The 19,030-nt window shown below is 40.9% G+C and overlaps 9 protein-coding genes across 9 annotated transcripts; all 9 read left to right on the forward strand.

The window, feature by feature from the left end:
- Positions 1-14: 14 nt before the first annotated feature.
- LSM04_006652 (uncharacterized protein) lies at positions 15-1,205 on the forward strand (the record flags this gene model as incomplete). The annotated part of the gene is made up of 1 exon (XM_067335199.1): positions 15-1,205. The coding sequence occupies one exon, from the start codon at positions 15-17 to the stop codon at positions 1,203-1,205; it is 1,191 nt and encodes a 396-aa protein (XP_067195305.1).
- Positions 1,206-1,522: 317 nt separating this feature from the next.
- LSM04_004572 (Protein kinase domain) lies at positions 1,523-3,844 on the forward strand (the record flags this gene model as incomplete). The annotated part of the gene is made up of 1 exon (XM_067335201.1): positions 1,523-3,844. The coding sequence occupies one exon, from the start codon at positions 1,523-1,525 to the stop codon at positions 3,842-3,844; it is 2,322 nt and encodes a 773-aa protein (XP_067195182.1).
- Positions 3,845-4,937: 1,093 nt separating this feature from the next.
- LSM04_004136 (Short-chain dehydrogenase/reductase SDR) lies at positions 4,938-6,314 on the forward strand (the record flags this gene model as incomplete). Its single annotated transcript, XM_067335202.1, has 1 exon — positions 4,938-6,314. The coding sequence occupies one exon, from the start codon at positions 4,938-4,940 to the stop codon at positions 6,312-6,314; it is 1,377 nt and encodes a 458-aa protein (XP_067195156.1).
- A 532-nt stretch (positions 6,315-6,846) lies between these two features.
- Positions 6,847-8,457, forward strand: LSM04_003670 (Fungal lipase-like domain; the record flags this gene model as incomplete). The annotated part of the gene is made up of 1 exon (XM_067335203.1): positions 6,847-8,457. The coding sequence occupies one exon, from the start codon at positions 6,847-6,849 to the stop codon at positions 8,455-8,457; it is 1,611 nt and encodes a 536-aa protein (XP_067195129.1).
- Positions 8,458-8,760: 303 nt separating this feature from the next.
- LSM04_006913 (Short-chain dehydrogenase/reductase SDR) lies at positions 8,761-10,089 on the forward strand (the record flags this gene model as incomplete). The annotated part of the gene is made up of 1 exon (XM_067335204.1): positions 8,761-10,089. One exon carries the CDS (start codon positions 8,761-8,763, stop codon positions 10,087-10,089), a length of 1,329 nt encoding a protein of 442 aa, XP_067195321.1.
- A 267-nt stretch (positions 10,090-10,356) lies between these two features.
- LSM04_005790 (uncharacterized protein) lies at positions 10,357-12,681 on the forward strand (the record flags this gene model as incomplete). The annotated part of the gene is made up of 1 exon (XM_067335205.1): positions 10,357-12,681. One exon carries the CDS (start codon positions 10,357-10,359, stop codon positions 12,679-12,681), a length of 2,325 nt encoding a protein of 774 aa, XP_067195250.1.
- A 415-nt stretch (positions 12,682-13,096) lies between these two features.
- Positions 13,097-14,239, forward strand: LSM04_000027 (Calcineurin-like phosphoesterase domain; the record flags this gene model as incomplete). Its single annotated transcript, XM_067335206.1, has 2 exons — positions 13,097-13,238; positions 13,329-14,239. 2 exons carry the CDS (start codon positions 13,097-13,099, stop codon positions 14,237-14,239), a joined length of 1,053 nt encoding a protein of 350 aa, XP_067194911.1.
- Positions 14,240-14,598: 359 nt separating this feature from the next.
- On the forward strand, positions 14,599-15,093 carry LSM04_005035 (Ribosomal protein L11; the record flags this gene model as incomplete). The annotated part of the gene is made up of 1 exon (XM_067335207.1): positions 14,599-15,093. One exon carries the CDS (start codon positions 14,599-14,601, stop codon positions 15,091-15,093), a length of 495 nt encoding a protein of 164 aa, XP_067195201.1.
- A 942-nt stretch (positions 15,094-16,035) lies between these two features.
- On the forward strand, positions 16,036-16,884 carry LSM04_003862 (RNA recognition motif domain; the record flags this gene model as incomplete). The annotated part of the gene is made up of 1 exon (XM_067335208.1): positions 16,036-16,884. The coding sequence occupies one exon, from the start codon at positions 16,036-16,038 to the stop codon at positions 16,882-16,884; it is 849 nt and encodes a 282-aa protein (XP_067195138.1).
- Between the last annotated feature and the right edge of the window lie 2,146 nt (positions 16,885-19,030).

Consider the following 19,030-nt stretch of genomic DNA (forward strand, 5'->3'; position numbering starts at 1 on the left):
ACATAAGAAAAAATATGTTGAAGCCAGAAAGAGAAAATTTCCAAGTATCACAGTCGATATCATCATCATCGTCGTTAAAGCCTAATAAATCACCAATTTTAGATGGAGGACTTACAGCCTCTGGCCTAATGGAACTTCAAGAAGCCGCTTTTCGACTTCGATCCAAATGTGCTCAGTTGGAATCTGAAAATCAATCATTAGTTGAAAAGTTATCCGACTACAGGAGTCAGATACTTAATCTGCAAACAAGTGAATTACTTCTTAAAAAGGAAGTTTCCATATGGTCTAGTTTCTCTCGTCTTTTTGCTCAACCACTCTATGAGGCTCGTGTCGCATTGGGTAAGTATCAGATTGAGGCACAGCAATTGACGATTCAAGAGTTGATTCAAGATCGAGAGCGAAAGGATGCATTTAAAACAGTAGAATCTCAAAAACAAAGACGTGAAAATATCGCATTACTATCACAATTACGACAAATACATGACGAACGAGATAAGGAAAAAGTAAATTATGCAGAAGATAAAGTGCAACTGAGGAAAGTAATGGAAGACTCTAAGGCTCTGCGAAAACAAATGTCGATACTGCAAGATGACTTGACATTTTGTATGAATCGTTTGGAGGAGAGTGAACGAGAACGGGCGAGATTGGAGCGTCATCTTTCTGAACATCAAGCGGCATTAACAAAAAAACGACGTGATGTCATTGATTTTAAATGGTATGAAGAGGAAATTCGTTCACGAGATGATCTTATCGAAGAACTACAACGAACCCTGCGAGAGATGAATAGTCTTTTAATCCAACAGACATCAGTGGGATTGGGCAAAATAAGTGAAGAAGGTAATAATATTTCACAGCGGCAGATGTACTCCAAAGAACCTGTTATTAGTCCTGTAACTGTGGGGGATGATGGCTGGTGCTCTTCTGAGAAACTACACCAAAGTATTCAGAGATTGCGTAAACAGTTAGAGAGAGAAGTTGACTCCCCCATTCATTATCATAATAATAATAATAATAATAATAATAATAATAATAATAATAATAATAATAATAATAATAATAATAATCGCCTTTTCTCTCATCAATTTACACCAACTCGTCCTCTCAAGTCGTCATTTTCTTCTCCGTGGACAGAGGATCGGGGCGACAGTATGAGTATGGGTTTGCAGGAGTTTCTAGCACGAGAACTCCAGGCACCTATACACTAACGATTGTGTTTTTTATGTTTGTTATTCTGCCAACCATCAATCGCATAAAGTACAGATGGATATATTCTTTTATTTTTGTTTCATTAAAAAATAAAATAAAAATAATGTATATATTCAGAAGAAAATCGCTTTAATAACTTATTTTTCATTTTTATTTTTTCTTAATTGTTTTATCTTTTTATTGTTTTCTCTCCTGTTTTTATTTTTATTCTTTTTTGGACTATTATTGTGTATTTGGGTAACGATAGAGTGAAGAACTCTTATCGTGATAGAAGAGTCAAACAAGGGTGATTTTTTCTTCTTCTTAATAATATTTAATGCCTTGGAGAGGTGGTACTGGGAATCCATTGGCTCCTGAAAATCTTGTTGGGGGCTCAAATCTTTTGGCCGATAAATGTGTATTCACAAAATCCCTGCAGATTGCCATAGAAGGTGCTATCCATCCATTTGGATACAACTCTTTAAAAGATCTTGCTTCTATTAAGACAGAAGAGAAGTTACCATCAGCTGATTCATTGCTAAATTTGCAAAAAACTACAACCTCCTGTAAAAGATGTCTACTATATGAACAATTGCTTAGAGAAATGGCTGAAGTTCTACTCAGTGAAATGAAAGAATGTCAGATGAGTCCATCTAGCCCTGCTGAGGCAAATGCCTTGGCTTCTTCTATAGAACGATTACGAGGAGTTGTCGAGGTGCTAGAGTGTTCACCTCATCAATCAGTTCCAGGAAGTCCAGCATTATTTTCTGCCGCTGATATACCTTCACGTGCAAGATTACCTCCAGTTGCGGATCTTGCTTTAAGTGCTACTTCATCATTGTCACAGGGATCTACTTTTATTACTTCAACTTCAGATACCCTAAATGGAAGTACGGGTACGTGGTTTTATGATCTTTTGGTTCCTAACACGATGTCTTTGGATGATGAAAACCGTTTTCAAAGAGGTAAAGGTGAAAGTAAAGGAAAAGAAGGAGGAGATTCTGTTTCAGCATCTCGGTCTTTATCGGCATCTTCCAATACATCTGGTTCATCACATTTTAGACCCCCAACAGATTTGGGTACTAGTCCTATTCTTGATAATAGTTTATCGAATATAAAACGTACTACATACCTTCCACGAGGAGCATCTTACTCACTCTCGACTTTTGCGAGCGTAGAAGGACCATCACCACCACTTGTTAAATTAACGGACCGAACTGTCCTTGGTCGAAATGGAGGTAAAAGAATGGTAAATGACTATGTGGTATTACGTAAAATTGGAGTAGGATCAAACGGTAATGTTGTATTGGTTCAACACGCTGAAACAAAGGAATTGTATGCTATGAAAGTGTTGAAATTTGATAAGAAACTGAATGAACGACAATTGAAAATAATTCGTTCTGAGATTGCCGTCTTAAAGAAAGTATCCCATCCTAACGTTGTAAGACTTCATGAAGTAATTGGTGATAGACATCATAAAAGAATTTTTTTGATATTACAATATATTTCTGGTGGATCTATTTCGCGGGGTGTATCAACAGCAACTATAGTACCTATTCCAGAAGCACAATTACGTCTATATACAAAACAAATTCTTTCCGCTATGAAATGTTTACATTCTCACGGAATATTTCATCGTGATATTAAACCTGATAATATTTTAATTGATAACAATGAGAAAATTTACCTCACTGATTTTGGCGTTTGTGCAATAAGTACTGGTGCTGGAGTCCCAGGCGTGGAAGGAACACCAGCCTTCATGGCCCCTGAAGTGTGTAGCGGTAAACTGAAAGTTGTGGGTGAACTAGTGGATGTGTGGGCTCTAGGTGTTACACTCTATCAACTTATGTACGGTTTTCTGCCTTTTCGTTCCTCCTCTTGTCTTGATTTGACACGAAAAATTGTTAATCACCCCGTTGTATTTCCTGATGAACCAGAAAAACAGAGATCTGTTGGTTCAGTTTCTACGCTCATGACTTACGTAAGACGATTGTCAAGATCTGCTGAGGTTAAGAGAACTAAAGAAAAGGAATATGAACAGGAGGAGGAACTTCAAGGGGAAGAAGTGAAAGAAGTGACAGAAGAAGAAGATGTTGAAGAAGAAGAAGAAGAAGAAGAAGCTTATGATGATTATGATGATGATGATGATGATGAAAACAATGTATTTAAACACTGCAAAATAGTCTCTTCTTGGCAATTTAAGGAATTGATTCGTGGTGTACTATGCAAGGATCCTAAACTTCGTTGGACACTGCGCCGTATTGGAAAATCTGCGTGGCTAAACCAAGAACCCTGTTATTTCAGAGGACCTCCAATCTCTGATACACGACCAAATCTTGCGATGAATTCCAGTCTTTCACGTAATAAATTAAGAGAACTGGGAGCGAGTGGTAAGAAGGAGGAATTTTCATTTAAACTCAATCCAACACCTGTAATCCAGTCTGGCTTAAGACGCCGGTCTGTAGTGATTTCATCAATGGAAATCACTCATGTGGGTAACAGTGTTGAGAGCCATCCAGTTTTATCGGCTCATTCGATAGAACCGCCAGGGTCATTACCTATTCAATCGACTTCGACAACTGTAACGAAGGCATCTAAAGGTAAAAAGTCGTGGAAAAGATTTCTACCATTCTTTTGGCGTCATGGGAAGAATACTTAATTGAAATACTTATTGGTCTTGTGATTATTCACAACTACAACCCTGAATGTGTTAGGGATTGTTTTTTTTGTTTGCCTTTGGCTCCTCTTGGAGGAATGGAATAAGTGCGAAAACATTGACGCATCAACAACCCTATTTACTTGGATTACTAAAGTAATCTTGCTCTTTGGACCTACTGGGGGATATAAAAGTTAAATAATAAAGATGAATACGTTCACAGGCTTATTTTCTTTTTTTTTTCATTTTTTCTCTTTCATTTTCTTTCTCTCTCTATGTACTTATATGGATGTGCATGTTTGAATGTAAGTGCCAATCTTTTTTTTTTGCACATTATTTGTTTGCTATCAAGCAGTTATTGATCACCTTATCAGTTTTTTTTTTCGCTCGCTTTACTTGGAGGCTGTATTATGATACTTAAGAGCTGTTAAAAGCTCAGACCTGTGTGAGGATTTTTTTTTTTGCGTTGAATTAGTAGGGTTTGTGGCAGGAGGAGCTGTGCAAATCCAAACCATAAATAATCTTTATGGTGTAGGCATGGTTGAATCAAACCACACATATTTTTCACATGTGGGAATCAATACTTGTACACTTGACGCCTACGGTCTTACAAGTGCAAATGTTTAAATATGTCTATTTCTCTAAGGATTTGTGTGTGCTTCTTTTTTTTTCGTTTTATGCCTGTTTTTTTCTTTCTTTGTTTGTTTATCTCTCTCTCTTTCTCTGATTCTAACTTTTTTTTTGTGTTATGTTCTGCCTTCTTTTGCTTTTTTCTTACAAAATTATTCAAATTGATCTTAAGAAGGTATGTGGAATACGCTAATTTCTTGGAACTTCCTTCTTCTTTTGTTTTCTATTTATCAAACTTCTCTCCCTTTCTCCTCCCTCCTCCTTCGCCTTGTAACGATGCTTCATTTTTTGATGAAAAATTAATCGGAAGAGAAGAAAACAAAACAAAAAACGCCTCTCTTTCTCTCTCTTTCTTTTCTTTTGTCTGTGTGTTTGTCTGTGCTTCTGTGTGTGTTTGTATGTGTCCTTGGGAAAGGAGTAAGATCATTGATATTATTCTCGCTGGGCGTGTTGAGGGGTTTACGTTATGCGTATAGGATATAAGAGTGAAGTGGGTGCTGTCTGCAGCGCATGTGTGGCTGGCGTCTGTTTTGCTTTATTGCCATACTCACTTCTTACAGTAGCAGTGCCGCTTTGGCTGGTGATTCAACGGCAAATCGCGCGAGGTTCACGGAATCGCGTACAACCACCACACAAAGGGGATAAAGTAAATATCAACAACAGCAATAATAGTACTACTAATACTAATACTAATACTAGTATTATTACTCAAACGAATACCGCGACGGCAAGTGAAGATTCACAGAATGGAAATTCTTCTTCAGTGTTATTCTCACACGATATGACAGATGAGGAGCGGCCAGTGGCTGTTGTGACTGGTACGAACAGCGGGATTGGTTACTACACAGCTGTGGGACTGGCAGTGGAAGGCTATCGGGTTGTGTGTACATGTCGTAGTGCTTCACTTAGTGAGACGACGGCAGCAAAGATAAAGAAAGAGGCACAGCAAAAACGAGATAAGTGTAAAGGTAACCAAAAGTATGCAGAAACGCCAGAAACAGTATTTGTCGACGGTCGTTTTTCTCTTGAATGTGATGATTTTGAAAGTGTACGGGGTTTTGTAGAAAAATTTCAGTTAGTCTATAAACGTCTTGATGTGCTTGTGAATAATGCTGGAATGATGCGGAAACAACTGGAATTCAGTCGTTTTAACCCACAACTAGAATTGCATACTGCGGTAAATTTTCTTGGTCCTTTGCTTTTAACTGAACTTCTCATACCTCTTATTCAACAAAGTCATGGTCGTGTCGTGTATGTGGCTTCTGCTGCTCATCGTTTTCCGCAAATGTTGATGGAACCACATTTTCGGAAGAATACATCAGGTATACGCATTAACGGACGTTTATTAGAAGCCTTGAAAGCACTTAATCAGGGTGAATCTCATTCAGATGGTCCATTAAAGACGAGTTCACTTGGTTACGCTTTTGTTAGGTATGGTACAAGTAAATTACTTAACATTTATCATGCCCATTATATTGCACATCACTATAAGGTACCTGTCTGTTCTCTTCATCCCGGATGTGTTGGTACAAATTTTTCGAAAGATCTCATGCCTACTGAGTTTATCAATCGGATTTATCAGTACGCCTGTTTACTTTTTTTGAAGTCTTGGGAAGAAGGGGCCCAAACGACTCTGCACTGTGCTATGTGTAATGTGGATGAATTGAAACCTGTAAAACCTCCATCGAGTGTAAAACAAACGGAATTTGTTAGCCCTTACTTTGTGGAATGCGGTAATCAAACACTTGAATCACTACTACAGTATGGCTGGGATCTAGAGGAGGCAGAGCGGATCATTTTGTGGGGTAAACATTTGGTTGGACTGACAGCAAAAGAAGAATAAGAGAAAAAAGAAAAAAAAAGAGAGAGATACCAGGGTATTAAAATTGGAACAGCAGGGGAGGTAAAAAAAAAAAAGAAAAAAGTGAGGTAGAAGGAGATAGATATTATTCTTTATTTATTTATTGATGTGATGGGTAGGAGGGATGAGTTGAGGAGTAAGAAGATGTAATGCTGTTGCTCTATGGTTGTGTGGTATTGTTGAACATAACACCGAACTTTGAATGCCTCTGCCTCCCTATTTCTCTCTCTCTCTCTCTCTCTGTTTTACATGTGGTTGTCGCAGTTCAGCAGATATCGATATCTACTCTTTCTTTTTCACTCTCTCAGGGGTTTCCCCCCAATATTTTCTGCAGTTATACACGTTTATCCCGATCTTCTTAAGAGAATACTGGGATCTAAAAAATCTCTGGAACAACAACAACAACAACAACAAAAAAAAAAAACGAACTTTTTTCAAATAATAATCTCGTGTTTTTTTCTTTTTTCTTCCTTCCCTTTTCTTTTTTCTTTTCGAGGTGGGGTATATTCTTGCGATGAGTGTTTCGCGGGCAGTTCGCAGAGACACCTGTGCGGCCTACCGCCGTCTTCTTGGCGCCGTCCATCAAGTTGGCCGTGACTGCCCGCTGAACCAGACGGAGGGTCTCACACGATATGTGGCGGCCCGCTTCTTTGGGGCGGCTGAAGAGAATCGCAGACGATATTTAAAGTTGCGTGAACGGAAAGCTACACCACGCGGTAGACGGGGACAGCAACAACAGCAAAAAGCTTTGGAATTTCAGTATGAACGCTATATAGCAAAGGAGCTGCAAAAAGTACACAACATGACGGAACAGGTACTTCTTGCGCCAGGAAACCGTGCTCTCACCTCTATGCTTCAAGTGCTTTCTGCAGGTGTTGGTAATATACATTATCAGCAGATGATTGAGGGGAATTATTTTCAATATTCTCAGTTTGAGGTTAAGAAAGCAGAACGTAATGAGGTGGATGAGGAGGCAGTTGCAGAACGTCAAAACCGTATTATGCAGCATGCACTTATCCCATATGGTGAACGACTAGCTTTTCTTCACCGCCTAGAGAGAAAAGATGGGAGTGATAAAATACAAGAAAATAAAAAAGAACAGGAATTAAAACAAAATACACTTACATCATGGCAAGTTACTGAGAGTATTGTTGGTACACGTAATGGTGTTACAGCTCATCATGTTTCTCACGGAAAGGAAGATATGGTCCTGGAGGTGGATGAGACATATAACAAGCAGATTGTTTACCTACGATGTGAACCATATGACTGGGAACAGGAAGTGGAGCGTCTGGAGATAACGGAAGCGGAAGAAGTGCGGGGAACTGTATTTCACGCAGAGTACCTTAGTATAGCACAACGGTTAGTAGATGCACTATTGGCTGAAACCCCGTTACATGCCTACCGTTCCACTGTTGTAGTGGGTCACGGAGTTGGCGGTGCTGTAGGGTTTTGTTTAGCGTTGTTACTACATGTGCGTGGTTTTGACGTAAAGAATTGTGTTAGTTTTGGCTCTCCAAAATCGGTACAACGAACTCTTGAGCGTTATATTCATTACATTAACCCTATTCGTGTTGTGCTAGAGGGTGACCCACTAGTTGAATTACCGGTAACAGGATCTGAAGGTGATCCTTTTGTACACTATGGCGAAATTTTAATAATGGGTTCTCCTGCTTCCCAACAGGAAGAAGAGAGGGAGAAGGTAAACCGACAAGAAAAAGAAAAGGGAGAGGAACAATATGATACAAGGAATATTTCAAGTTCAAATGATTCTCTTACTGCTGATGCACTCAGTGACCTTTTAGAAACAGATGTGCCATTAGTGACACAAGGGTCAGGAGAAGGGAAAAAATACATGGAAGACAATGATAATGATGAAGATACGGAAGAAACGGCGGAAGATATATCCAGACTTTCACAGATAACGGCAAAACGGTATTCTGTAAACTATACAGCGGATCATTATATTGACCGTCTTGTTGATACCACAGTACCGTTAACATATGCAGAGGGAGATGAAGTGTGGGATGAGGGTGATTACACACAGATGAGACGTGAGGCAGGACAAAAACCTCACGTAATGGAATCACAGAAATGGCGGGAAGAGACAAAAAGTCCATTGTAGCATATTCTGCATAATTGGATACCTTGGCTACAGAGGTGTAGCTACGAATAATATCTCTTTTTTCCCTCCCCCTTTTTTTTTCTTTCCTTCTTTGTTTCTTTTTTCTTTTGTGATATTTTCCCCTATTTCCTCTACTCCTCTTTCCCATCATCATCATCCTCTGCATATATGATTTTTCTCCCCTCTCTCTCTCTCTCTCTCTCTCTCTCTCTCTCTCTCTCTCTCTCTCTCTCTCTCCTTTCCTTTTATCTATCTACACCATTGCCGTTGGGGTCCCGGTCCCAGGCCTCTTCTCACGCTGAGATGATCCATCTTCTCTCGTCGGAGGCATTCGCCGCGCTGATGTGTCTCCTCCTCGGCGCCATCGTCGCCGCGTGGGGGCCGGCCGCCGGCACAACCGCCGACAAAATTCTCGCGGCCGTCGGCGCCGTCGTCGCCTGCCGGGCGGTGGCCGCCGGGCGTCGCTGCGTTTGGCCGGCCGGCGTCGACTTCACCGCCCGTGTCGCCCTCGTCACGGGAGCCTCCAGCGGCGTCGGCTTCGCCACCACGCGGGAACTCGCTCTGCACGGCTGGACCGTCATCATGGCGGGCCGCGATCTGGGCCGACTGCTAGAGGCCCGCCGTCGCATTATGGCAGCCGCCCCGCGGGGACGCGTGGTCGTTCTTGGTACCGTCGATCTCGCCAATCTCGACAGCGTGCGGGAGTACGCGGCGACGGTGCTTGCACAGAAGGAACAGTTTCCACTTGCCCTCCTCGTGAATGCGGCAGGTGTACTGCGCCGCCACCTCCACCGTCGCAAGGACTCTGGACTGGAAGAAATGATCGCTACAAATGTCGTAGGACCTATGCTGCTTACAGAGTTGCTTTTGTCACTGTTAGATGAGACGGCTGAACGTACGGGTGTCACCTCACGTATTGTGAATGTCGCTTCTAGCTGTCATACTTTTCTTGGCGTGCGACAAAGACTTAGTCCCATGGAAATGCTCAAGGCACTCCATCCCTCACCCATAGGAGAAGTAGAAGAAGTAAAAAATGAGGAAGAAGAAGAAGAAAAAAAGGAAGTAGTAAAAAATGAAAAGGAGATCCCTGCTGCAATAGAGGAGTTCACTTTTGGAAATTTTGTTGGTTACTACGGTCTTTCAAAACTTTGTGTGATATGGTGGACGTCTATCCTTGCACGTCGTGTGGCTATGCGATGTTTTCAAAGCGGAAATAAACGTCAACTTAAGATATTTGTTGCTTGCTGTCACCCAGGCGTTATTACAACACATTTGTATCGTGACTTATTTCCTTTGACCATACTAGATTATTTTATTTATTATCCTTCGCTACTTATAGGTAAGACGTGGTCCGAGTCGGCACAGGCAGTACTAAAAGTATGTGTTGAACCAGATAATATGGTGCATGGTGGTTATTACCTTTGTAGTGGTGAGTATGGGGCTGACAGCGGGGTTAATTGTCTCTCCAAGCACGCCATGGATATAAGAGCAGCACAAGAGTTCTATACCTGGGCAGAAGAACAGATTAAGATGCAGAAGAATAGACCTAAAGAAAAGGAGGACAATGCTGATATAGTGGCGCAGCAACAACAAAAGGGGGTTAGGAGAATTATGACTGTGAAAATCACGTGACCTAGTGTTGATGAAAAGGAAAAAAAAAAGAAACTTGGTGGTAATTCGGAGAATGTATAGTTAACGCTGAAATACAAAGAAACGAAATACCAAAGAGGAAGACACACACAAACGATAAAAAAAAAAGAAGAATTATGGTTTTTTTTCAAGTTGAATGCGAAGAGTCTTTGGCAATGCTGTCACATATTCTGATATATATGTATATTACCGTTTCTTTTTTTTTATTTGATTTTTACTCTACTACTCAAACAGACGTACCAAGAAGGCATGACTTCACCCGCACCCAAACGTCAGTGTGCGGAAGACCATAATACGGCCTTTGTTCCACCACCGGTGTTTCGTCTGCCTGTGCGGCCCCCACCCAAAGGCTTCCCCAGCGAGTCAGAAATTGTTATTGCAGAGGCCCAAAGTGGTAAGAGAAGTTGTGGTATCTTAGGGAAGGCATTGTTGCTGGATGCCTCACCCACGTTAGAGTTTCCAGTGGAGGAGGCAGACGCTTTTCTCTCATCACTACGGCAACATCCGAAATGTGCATCCATACGTGAGCAACTCACCGCTATTAATGACGTGTACTTAAATGAGATCTTTGGTGAGGAAGATGCTCGGGAAGATGATACACGTCGACGAGTGGATTACAATGCTGCATCTGCTATTCTTAAGTCAAATTCATCAAAACGACTTTCCATGTGTGTATCATGTTTGACGAGAGGTCAACACAGACATTATCGTCCGTGGATGCTTAAATATATGCAAACAGGTATCATACCAAAGACTACAGATGAGTATCCTGATATGAGTATTGTACTTGACCTTGTACAACGTGAACAAACGGCGTATTTGCACAAATTTATGGAAGAAATCATATCATGTGAAGCATGTAATATTGAGGCTGGTTACAGAAAGCGATCTATGGACTCAGAGGAAATTTTGGTGACACATCGGGCATGTTGGAATCATAACTACATAAACGAACATGTGGAAAATTTTGCAAAACGCTGGTGGTATTACCGGCTACAATCACGGGTTCAACAACTATTCCATAACGTGGAAGTAAGTGATGCTAACACTCTCCATAAAGTTGTTTGGGACCTTAAAAAGAGTGTCAGTAGAACAACAACAACTACTAATACTAGTACTACAAACTCTTCTTCTTCTGCTTCTGCCTCTTCTTCTTCTTCTGCGGGGGTAAAACCGGTAGCAGGGCTTTCCACACGAACCCATCAGTTGGCTAACCGTCATATTGATGAAACAGTTGCGATGCGTGAGTCATGTGGAATGCCAAAATTGTTTTCAGCTATTCCTATTCCGCCCTCATTCCCATTGATGGTGCAGCAGCTTGATGATCGTCCACCACGACTTTATCCCGTTGCCTGCAGTGATGATAATAATGGTAATAATAATAATAATAATAATAATGATAGACAGCAACTAGAAAAAAAGAAAATTGAAAATGCATTACCACCTACAGTACCTAGTGATACGGCGATAGGGGTGTCTTATACTCTCCGTCTTTGCAAGTCAGCATTGTTAGAGTTAGCCACAGCACATGTCTCATCTTATCGTGCGAGTTTTCGCATTCCTTTTCGGTGTGTGTGGAATTCAGTCGAGTGCCGACTAGATATTTACGTTGAAAAACCACTTCCAGGAGAACAGGAGTCTCGGCGGAATATAAATTCTGCGGCGTTTAAGCGTTTAGTAGATGATGATCCACGACTACCGTCAAATGGTCGTTCTAGTAGGAGAGATTGCGGTGAAAGTAAATGTTATACAGAGGTATCGCTTGGTAAAGATATGGCTTTTCAATGTGTGTCAAATTGCACCTACGATATTAACGGAAAACATCCAGTTTTTCGAATGATAAAAATGGAGTATAACTGCAAAGGCTATAATACTATACCTGATGATATTAAAACGTTTCACTATGAAAGATTTAGCAAACGTGAAGTAGTACGTATGTTAGTGCTTCTTCATTGTAATCCCACTGCTGTAATCTACGTCTACCGTATCAACGCATACACAAGTGCTGTTATTGGTATTGAACAGTTTTCACAGATTTCTTTTACAACTCAGGTTATGGGATCATTATCTCATGACTTGGAGGTGCAGCGTACATGGGCCTGTCTTCGAGATGTTCTAAAGAATGTAGTATCTTTTCTTGTTCAACAAACGCAAAAGCAACGACAAGAACAAAAGGAAGATTCTACTACTGTTACTAGTTCTACATATATTCTCGTCAAGGAAAAACAAAATAGTGAGCTCACTTTCTGCTCTGTAAATGCATGTTATCCGAATCATCAGGACCACAATCATGAAGAATCAAAAAGAACAGCAGAAGATGAGAGTTTTATTGAGGCAAGTAGCCGTGCTGTGTGTAGACGTGAATATCTACCACCTTGTGTGTGGCCTTTTCCTGATCGTATTCCATATACATACGCCCCACTCCCAAAGAAGTGTTTTGCCGTCAACCGTACAACAGAGACACGGCATGATTCTGAGTACTATGCTAAACATGATGTTTGGGAACAGAAATCGCATTACTACACAGTAGGTGAGGATGGCATTATCCGGGAATGGCTTCCTGAGGACTCATAACTGGAGGAGACCACGAACATTATTCGAAACGATGAGAGGAAAAAGAAAGGAGGGTGGGTGGGTGGAATTAACCGACGAGGAGGTGGAAAGGTGTGTGATCAAGGCGACCAAAAGAAAAAAAAAAACAAAGAAACAAACTGTAAAGGGAGGATTCTTTAAGAAGACAGAAAAAAAAGAAAACGTCTGACCCAAGACCATATCTGAGATGTCTGATGGGTCTTTTCTTTTTATTATTTACCCGTGTAATTTCTTCTTTTCTGTTTTTTTTTATAGTGGAATGGGATTCAGGAATAGTACAAGGTTCCCTCTTGTTTTTTTTCATTTCTTTGTTCTGCTGTTGATTTTTACTGTTGCTCACCGTAGTAGCGATAACGAAAAAAAAAAAAAAGAAATCATAAACAGAGTAATATTAAACATGAAATGCCCGAGAGGGTTGACATCTGTTGAACCACCCCCTTTGTTTCCAGTAGAGGAACATGTATTATTTCCTAATGAGCTTGCTTGCGATGGAAGACGTGTACCTGACACATCAGTACTGCAGAAACATCTAGAATCAGGTGGATTAATAACAGAAAAAGATGCACTATCGATTATTAATGATGCTGCGGTGTTGCTTGCTGATGAACCTAATGTACTGCGTTAGCAAGATCCTATTACTATTAGTGGTGATATTCATGGACAATACTACGATCTCCTAAAGTTACTACGTCTTGGAGGAGACCCAAGTGTGACCCAGTACCTGTTTATTGGGGATTATTTGGACCGTGGACTTTTCTCTTGTGAGGTAACGCTTCTTCTTTTCGCTCTTAAAATTCGTTATCCAAAAACATTTTTGATGTTACTTGGTAATCATGAGTGTCGTTGCCTCACTTATAATTTCACCTTCCGTGATGAGTGTCTACACAAGTATGAAGAAACAGTTTATAATGCTTTTCAGCCAGCATTTGATTCTCTTCCATTGGTTGCTGTAGTTTCGCCAATATTTTTTTGTGTCCATGGTGGAATATCACCACAAATAAAAAGTATAGATAATATAAATGAGATTGATCGTTTGCAGGAACCACCCAAATCAGGACCCATGTGTGATCTTCTCTGGTCTGCTCCTATGGAAGATGAAGCAGAAAAAAACTCCCCTGATGCATTATTTCTGCACAATGAAGTACGTGGCTGCTCTTTTCTGTACTCTAGTAATGCGGTGGGGAAGTTTTTAACTGTTAACAAACTCCTTAGCGTGATTCGTGCTCATGCGAGACAAAATGATGGATTTCGTATGTTGCGAAAAGTTAAAAAAACAGGGGTTCCCTCTGTTATGTGCATTTTTTCAGCACCGAACTACTGTGATACTTTCCATAACAGGGCATCCATCCTGCAAATTAATGAAAAGGTATTGTGTGTAAAACAGTTTGGTGCTGTACCACATCCCTATTTGTTGCCTAACTTCATGAATGCTTTTTCATGGCCATTGCCTTTTTTGTGTACAAGACTTGAAGAGTTTCTGCAGGTAATCGTGATGGGCGATCAAATCCCCATGATGTCTTCATCAATGGATGTTGTCTGATTGGTTGGCTCGTTAAGTTGTTGATGGATCAAGTATTTTTTTTACTCTGCTCCATCTGGAATCTTATTGTTATTATTATTATTATTATTATTATTATTATTATTATTATTATTATTATTATTATTAATTTTTTTTATTGCCGTTGTCGTTTTGGATTTACCATTTTTGGAGCGTTCTTGAACACCTTCTCTCCAGCCTCGAGTTTTATTGAAATTTATGCTCGCTTCGTCCATAGATAACCGCCTATTTCCCACATGTTCCGCTCTCTTATTTTCTTATTCTCTCTTGTTTTCTTATTCTTTCTGCTCTGTACTTACCCCCATGAGGAGGGAAAGCCCCACAGGAACCCTTGTAAAGCGATGCCACCCAAGTTCGACCCCAACCAGGAGATCACCATCGTTGTGCGGGCAGTCGGCGGAGAGGTGCCAGCGGCGGCGGCCCTCGCCCCGAAGGTCGGTCCGCTCGGCCTCAACGCGAAGAAGATCGGCGACGACATCGCCAAGTCCACGAAGGACTGGAAGGGCCTGAAGGTGACGTGCCAGCTGCGCGTGAAGAACCGCGTGGCCACCGTCGCCGTGACGCCGTCCGTCGCCTCACGCCTCATCCGCGCCCTCAAGGAGCCCCCGCGTGACCGCAAGAAGGTGAAGAACATCAAGCACAGCGGCAACATCGCCTTCTCGGAGGTGCTCAAGATCGCCAAGGAGGCGGCACCGAACTCCATGGCCGCCAGCATGAAGGCCGTCGTGATGGAAGTGCTCGGCACGGCAGTCTCCATCGGCTGCACCATTGACGGTGAGCATCCAGGGGCAATTCAGGACAAGGTCCGTGAGGGTAAGCTGAAGGTGCCCAACTAGTGTATACATATATATATATATATATATGTATATATATATTTATTTATTTATTTATTCAGACCCCAACCAACAATATCGAGGAGCATCGGCGAGATCAAAAGACACCCAGTGTATCGTACGAAGAAGCATGCGGAAACCTTTTTTTTCCTCCCTATTTTTTCTTATTTCACTCTTTCTCTACCTTTTCCCGTCTTTTAATGGGAGGGGAAGCGGAGAGTGAGAAAAAAAAGGGAATGAAAGGGAGTCCTATGCATACATTCAAGTACTCACTCGTAAGGGTGGTCCAAGCGATCCAAGGGTCGGAGCACCACACATATGCACAACGAATCCTGTTTCCATGCCTTTTTTGTTATCTTTTTTTTCATTTCTCAAGTTTTTTTCTTCTATCTGCAATGCATTTTTTTTCTTTGCAGTGGACTGCTTGTGCGTTTTTCTTTTTTTTTGTTAGGCACTGGAAAGTGTGTTTTTTTTTCCTTTTTTCCCTTTTTCCTTTTTTCCTTTTTCTCTCTTTTCTTCGTCGTCGTCTTCGTTAATAACAACTTCAACGGTATTTTCGTGTACAGGTTGTTGTGTGTGTGTGTGTGTCTTTTTTTTTGCGTGGAAAAGAAGGGAAAAGAGACAAGTTGGTTGCTCTTCAAGGTTAATAGGGTTGCGCATATATATATATAGAACGAAAAAAAAGAAAGAAAAAAGAGGAATACAACTGCGGTTTGCTTTATTTTTTTCCCTATTAGTGAGGACAGAAGCAAAAGGAAGAAAAAGCAGGTATACATAAGAAAGGGAAACGAATACAGACGTCAAAATCAGAAGAGACAAAAAAAAGGAGAGAAAAGAAAAAGAAGAAAGGAAAATAAACGCTAAAAAAGGATCACAAAGAAGAGAAAAAAAAAGAATATTTCGTGTTTTTTTCTGTTTATTTGGAGCTAACCAGTGAACAAAAAAATGTATGAAGAGCATTCCTCTGCGTCAGGTGGTCCACAAGAGGCCGGTGATGTGGAACGTCGCCAGAATCACGGAAATGTACTCTTTGTTGGAAACTTGCCATTTCAAACACCGTGGCAGCATGTGAAGGACCATTTCAGGAATGCTGGAAAGGTACGTTACACAGATCTCATCGCCGACCGCATGGGAAGGCCAAAAGGTTCTGCGCTAGTCACAATGGCCACAGCAGAGGCAGCGCAGTGTGCGATTCACATGTACAATGAAACAGACTTTGAGGGTCGACGCCTTATCGTGCGTCTATTTGATGATGGCCCGCGTCCGCCACTTGTGCAGCGTGATATGATGCCGCAGTATGATCGTCAGACTCAACATCAACAACAGCAGCATCAGCAACAGCAGAATCAGCAAGCGCGACGTTATCGCGGGTATACAGGAGCTCCGAACAATGCTTCTAACTATGATGGTGTGAAGAGCTTTGGTCGTGGTACTGGGTATTCTACCCGCGGTGGTTATGGGATGGTTGATGATGGCAATACCGCTGCTTTGAATGACGTGAATGATGTGGTACCCAAGCCACGCAGTCAACAGGTAAATGAGATGGGTCGTAAATTATTTGTTTCAAATTTGCCTTTTGACTGTACCAGCAGTGCACTTCGGGAAACGTTCCAGCAGGTAGGAAATGTGGAGCGGGCGGAGATTATTTTGGGACGTAATGGAAAGAGCAGAGGTATGGGCATTGTTGTGATGAAGACTGAGGAGGAGTCGCGTGTGGCCATAGCCGAATTTGACGGAATTGAGATGGCGAACAGGGCGATGAATGTCCGTTTGGACAACAAGGCTACTGCGTGAGAACCGGGGTGAAAAGGAATGGGAGAATGAGCAAAAGGAAGGAAAGAATTGAAGGAACGAAAGAAAAAAGTGGGGAGGAGGGGGCGAAAAAACAAAAAACAAAAAAACAAAAGAAAAAAAAAAGGGAAAAGGAAAAGTGAAAAGAAAGGAATAGATGGGTGAGAGGAGGGAAATACCACACATTGGAGGCGAACCGTGTAGTTTGGGTAAAAGGAAAGAGTGGAGCGGAATAGAGAGAAGGAAAAGAAAAAAAAGAAATGGAGCTGTACATTATACTCCATTGGCCTAATGGGCTTTTTTTTGTATTACTTTCTTTTCTTTGCTTTTTGTTTCCCTTGTGAATCAGTCTAAAAGTGTGGCAAAGATATATATATATGTGTGAGAGAGAGAATGTGCGTCTCTGTGTGTGTGTGTGTGTTTGTGCGTTTGTTTATATATGGGGAGTCCGACAGATATGAAGAGTGTAGAGGGGGTTTTGCACGCGGTAGAAAAGAAAAGGGACCGAAAATGTTAAAACCGAAGAATGAGGTTTGGAGAGAAGAAATACAAAAAAAAAAAACAAAAAGTGCAAGAAAATTAAAGACTGAAAGCGGGGGGCCTGAAAGTGAAACAGCGAGGAGGGAGAACATGAGAGAGAGTGTGTGTGTCTCTTTCTCTCTCTCTCTCAATGTCTGGATTGATTGTTTGATTGATTGATTTGTTTTTGTTTGATTGATTGATTTGTTTTTGATTGATTGATTGATTGAAGTGAAAGCCCGGGGGCCATGTGAGGAATAAGTGCGCTTGTTGTGTAATGGAAGAAATAGAAGGTTAATAGGGTCGAATACGAACAGGCGATGGAAATGAAGAGAGAAACATAGAGTGTGGAAGAAAGGAGAAGGAAAGTGTAGCGGGGGTGGTGATTTTTTTTTTCTGTGGATGCTTGTCTGTCTGCGTTTCTCTTTGCTTCTCTGCAGCTGCTTAATAATAATAGTAATAATAATAATAATAATAATAATAATTATTATTATTACTACTTTCATTTAAGTGGCGTGTCCGTGTTTGTCTGTGTTCTTTGTTGTTTCTAGTAGTACACGACAGCATTTCTTTCGCCCATCAGAGAAGGAGGAGGAAGAAGAAAGAGAGGAGGATTTCAGTGCCGTTTACTGAATTCTATTTATGATGTTCTTGTTGTTATTATTGTTGTTGTAATCCTAGTGATAGCCTATGGTGCTTTTTTTTTTGGCTTTGCTACGTTGTTGTTAGTTTACTTGTTTGCTTGTTTGTTTATTTAATTCGCTTGTGTATTTTCTTGTGGATGTATTGTCAGATCTGTGAAGCAAAACTCACTACCTCCCTGTTGCTCTCATCAGCAATTTAATGCGGATGTTAGCGGGGGAAAGAAAGAAAGGAAAAAAAGATAAACACATCAAACAGTCATTTATGCGATGCGTTAAAACAATCAATAATAACAACAATAGCAATAACAGCAGCAGCAGCAGCAGTGGTGTTAGTAAATTGTGTGTGCATGTGTATATGCGTGGAGGGGAGGCAAAATGTTAGAAAAGAAAAAAAGAGAAAACAACAGATTGGAAGAGAACCCCAAGGACGGAAATAGCATTTAAAGAAAAACATATTCTCTTATTTATAACGAAGAAAAACGGAACACATCCACCCCGCACATACATACATACATACATACACCCCAATAAAACGAAGAAGAACGTTTGTTGATGCTTAGCGCATCAAACCTCTTCAATAAGAGAACAACAACAACAAGAATGCTCTTACGATGATGTTGTTTTTGTTTTTGTTTTTGTTGTTGTTGTTTTGCTTTGCATTCTTCTCCGTTTTTCTTTCAGTTACTTCCTTTCACTCTTTTCTCTCTCATTTTTGTTTCAATGATTTTTTCTCATGATGGTGGTAAATGCCGTGTGCGCAAAGCTCGTTTTTTCCTTTTTTGATTTGATCACACACACACATATATATATTAGCAGAAGCACATCAGGCTTCAACAGGAGTGAAGAGTTAGTGAGGGGAGAAGAATAAGAGGTTGTGACACAGGCATATTGCGATTTCCCCTCGAATATTTACTCATACAGTAATTTATACACTTTTTTCTCTCTTTTCTCTTTTCTCTCTTCTTTTTATTTTGTATAATTTCCCC

This window comes from Trypanosoma melophagium (genome assembly GCF_022059095.1).
Source record: "Trypanosoma melophagium isolate St. Kilda chromosome Unknown ctg1segment0, whole genome shotgun sequence".
Classification (NCBI taxonomy): Eukaryota; Euglenozoa; class Kinetoplastea; order Trypanosomatida; family Trypanosomatidae; genus Trypanosoma; species Trypanosoma melophagium.